This window comes from Pinus tabuliformis, chromosome 4_2 (assembly GCF_031772625.1).
Source record: "Pinus tabuliformis cultivar Carrire ecotype Pingquan chromosome 4_2, CPIR1, whole genome shotgun sequence".
Classification (NCBI taxonomy): domain Eukaryota; kingdom Viridiplantae; phylum Streptophyta; class Pinopsida; order Pinales; family Pinaceae; genus Pinus; species Pinus tabuliformis.
The window spans coordinates 1050933911-1050935693 of NC_142304.1; the positions used below are offsets into that span (position 1 = coordinate 1050933911).

At 46.0% G+C, this 1783-nt stretch overlaps 1 protein-coding gene across 1 annotated transcript; it reads left to right on the plus strand.

The window, feature by feature from the left end:
* Positions 1–367: 367 nt before the first annotated feature.
* On the plus strand, positions 368–1057 carry LOC149173214 (uncharacterized). Its single transcript, XM_089426615.1, has one exon. It carries the CDS (start codon positions 368–370, stop codon positions 1055–1057), a length of 690 nt encoding a protein of 229 aa, XP_089282741.1.
* The last annotated feature ends 726 nt before the right edge of the window (positions 1058–1783 follow it).

A 1783-nucleotide genomic window follows, 5' to 3' on the forward strand; every position in this document is an offset into this window, starting at 1 on the left:
CAAAAAAGTTTTACAGCTTAATAAGTGTGATCCTCTTAGCTCTTGATAGATGGAGAATAAACATGGATTTAGGTTTGTTTAATTACATTGATAAAAGTGTAATAAGACTTCCAAAAGGTTACCTTGTTCGTACGGAGGACCGAGCACTGTGAGCCGATTTCCGCCCTGCATCGAGCCTCAGATACTCGGCCCTGCATCCGCCTGAGGGTTTCCGAGAGGTGCAGCATGCGAACCTCTACATCCTCTTCTATTTGGTAGGCTAGATCGACCACCAGCAATCCCCTGCATCCTCACTGCACGCTGTTTTGAACGACTATGCCCGCTGCGATCTCGGGGATCTCGATCCGTCCGAGCTGAGACCTCCTTCATGGAGTCTTCTTCGCCCTCTCCCGCCGAAGCAGAGGCCTTCTCAAATCTGCTGAATTCATTGCCAAAAAAGAAAACTTCAGAGGTTTCAAAATTTGTGAAACATCTGGATGATATCCCGGAGATCTCGCTTCTGCCTGAGAAACTGATCCACGTTGCCCTTTCCTTGTCTCAGCGTGCCTTGGTGGGACAGTTCACTAGTCTCTGGCCCTCCCCAAAATCCACTGAAAGTTGGGTCTCATGGAACTGGCCGCCTATGATATCGCGCAAAGTCACTTCTTACTTTCTCGGGAAGGGTTTCTTCCTATTCCAATTTTCTGAAAAGGAAGATAAGGATGTGATCTTCCGAAAAGGGCCCTATTTCATGGGCCCCCAAGGACTGTATCTCAATAAGTGGATGCCAGACTTTGATCCAGCAGTCGACGTGCCGAGTGTCATGCCTATGTGGGTTAGATTACCTAATCTGCCAATGCATTGTTGGAACTGGGAATCCCTCAAGCACATCGGGAATACCCTGGGTAAATTCATTGATCGAGCAAACACCAAAGATCAATATGACTGTTCGAGAATTTGTGTTGAAGTTGATCTCGAGGTTGGTCTTCGTGAGGCAATAAAGATCAAATTTGGTAGTTGGACGCATCTCCAAAAGTTGGATTATGAACAGTTACCGTTCAAATGCAGGAAGTGCTAGGTCTATGGACACTTCGCGAGAGGATGTCCAGAAAACACTGAAACAGAGAAGAGCGAAGAGGACGGGTGGACGGAGGTCAAAAGGACAAAAAGCAAAGCCCCAAAAATAGGAAATGTCAATGGGAAAGCTCTCCAAATGGGGTCTCAAAACCCACATAGGGAAGAGCAAGGAAACAAATTTATACAACTCAGTTCAACATCCGAGGAAGTCCACGATCTAGAGACACAAAAGAAGGAATCGGCCCAAAAAGAACCCCCCGAGGAACCAAGGCAAACAGATAGTAAAACAGTTAGAATGGAAGATACACCCTCAGAAGAGGCTGAGGAAGTACAAGGCTCAGAGGATTCAGAAGAAGAAGGTGAGATTGGAGAAACACAAACCTCGGCCAGAAGATCTTTGAGGGGCCGAAAATCAACCCGTGAGAAAAGAGAGCAGGAGACATACAAAGACAAACTGCAAGGAAGCCAACCCACTCTCGAGAAACTCTTGGCTAAGACTCCGAAGATGAATAGAAACCCGCCCTAGAGATCTGAAGGAGCTCTCCACTCCAAAAATAATTAATGAGAATCGTCTCCTGGAATTGTAGGGGTATGGGGAGAAAAATCAAGGAAGAAGGAGTAAAAAGTTTGATAAGATCTGAATATCGTGACATACTCCTCATCCACGAGACTAAAATGGAGGACAAGGCCTTCCTCCATATAGGCAAAAATCTCTGGAAAAGAAGTT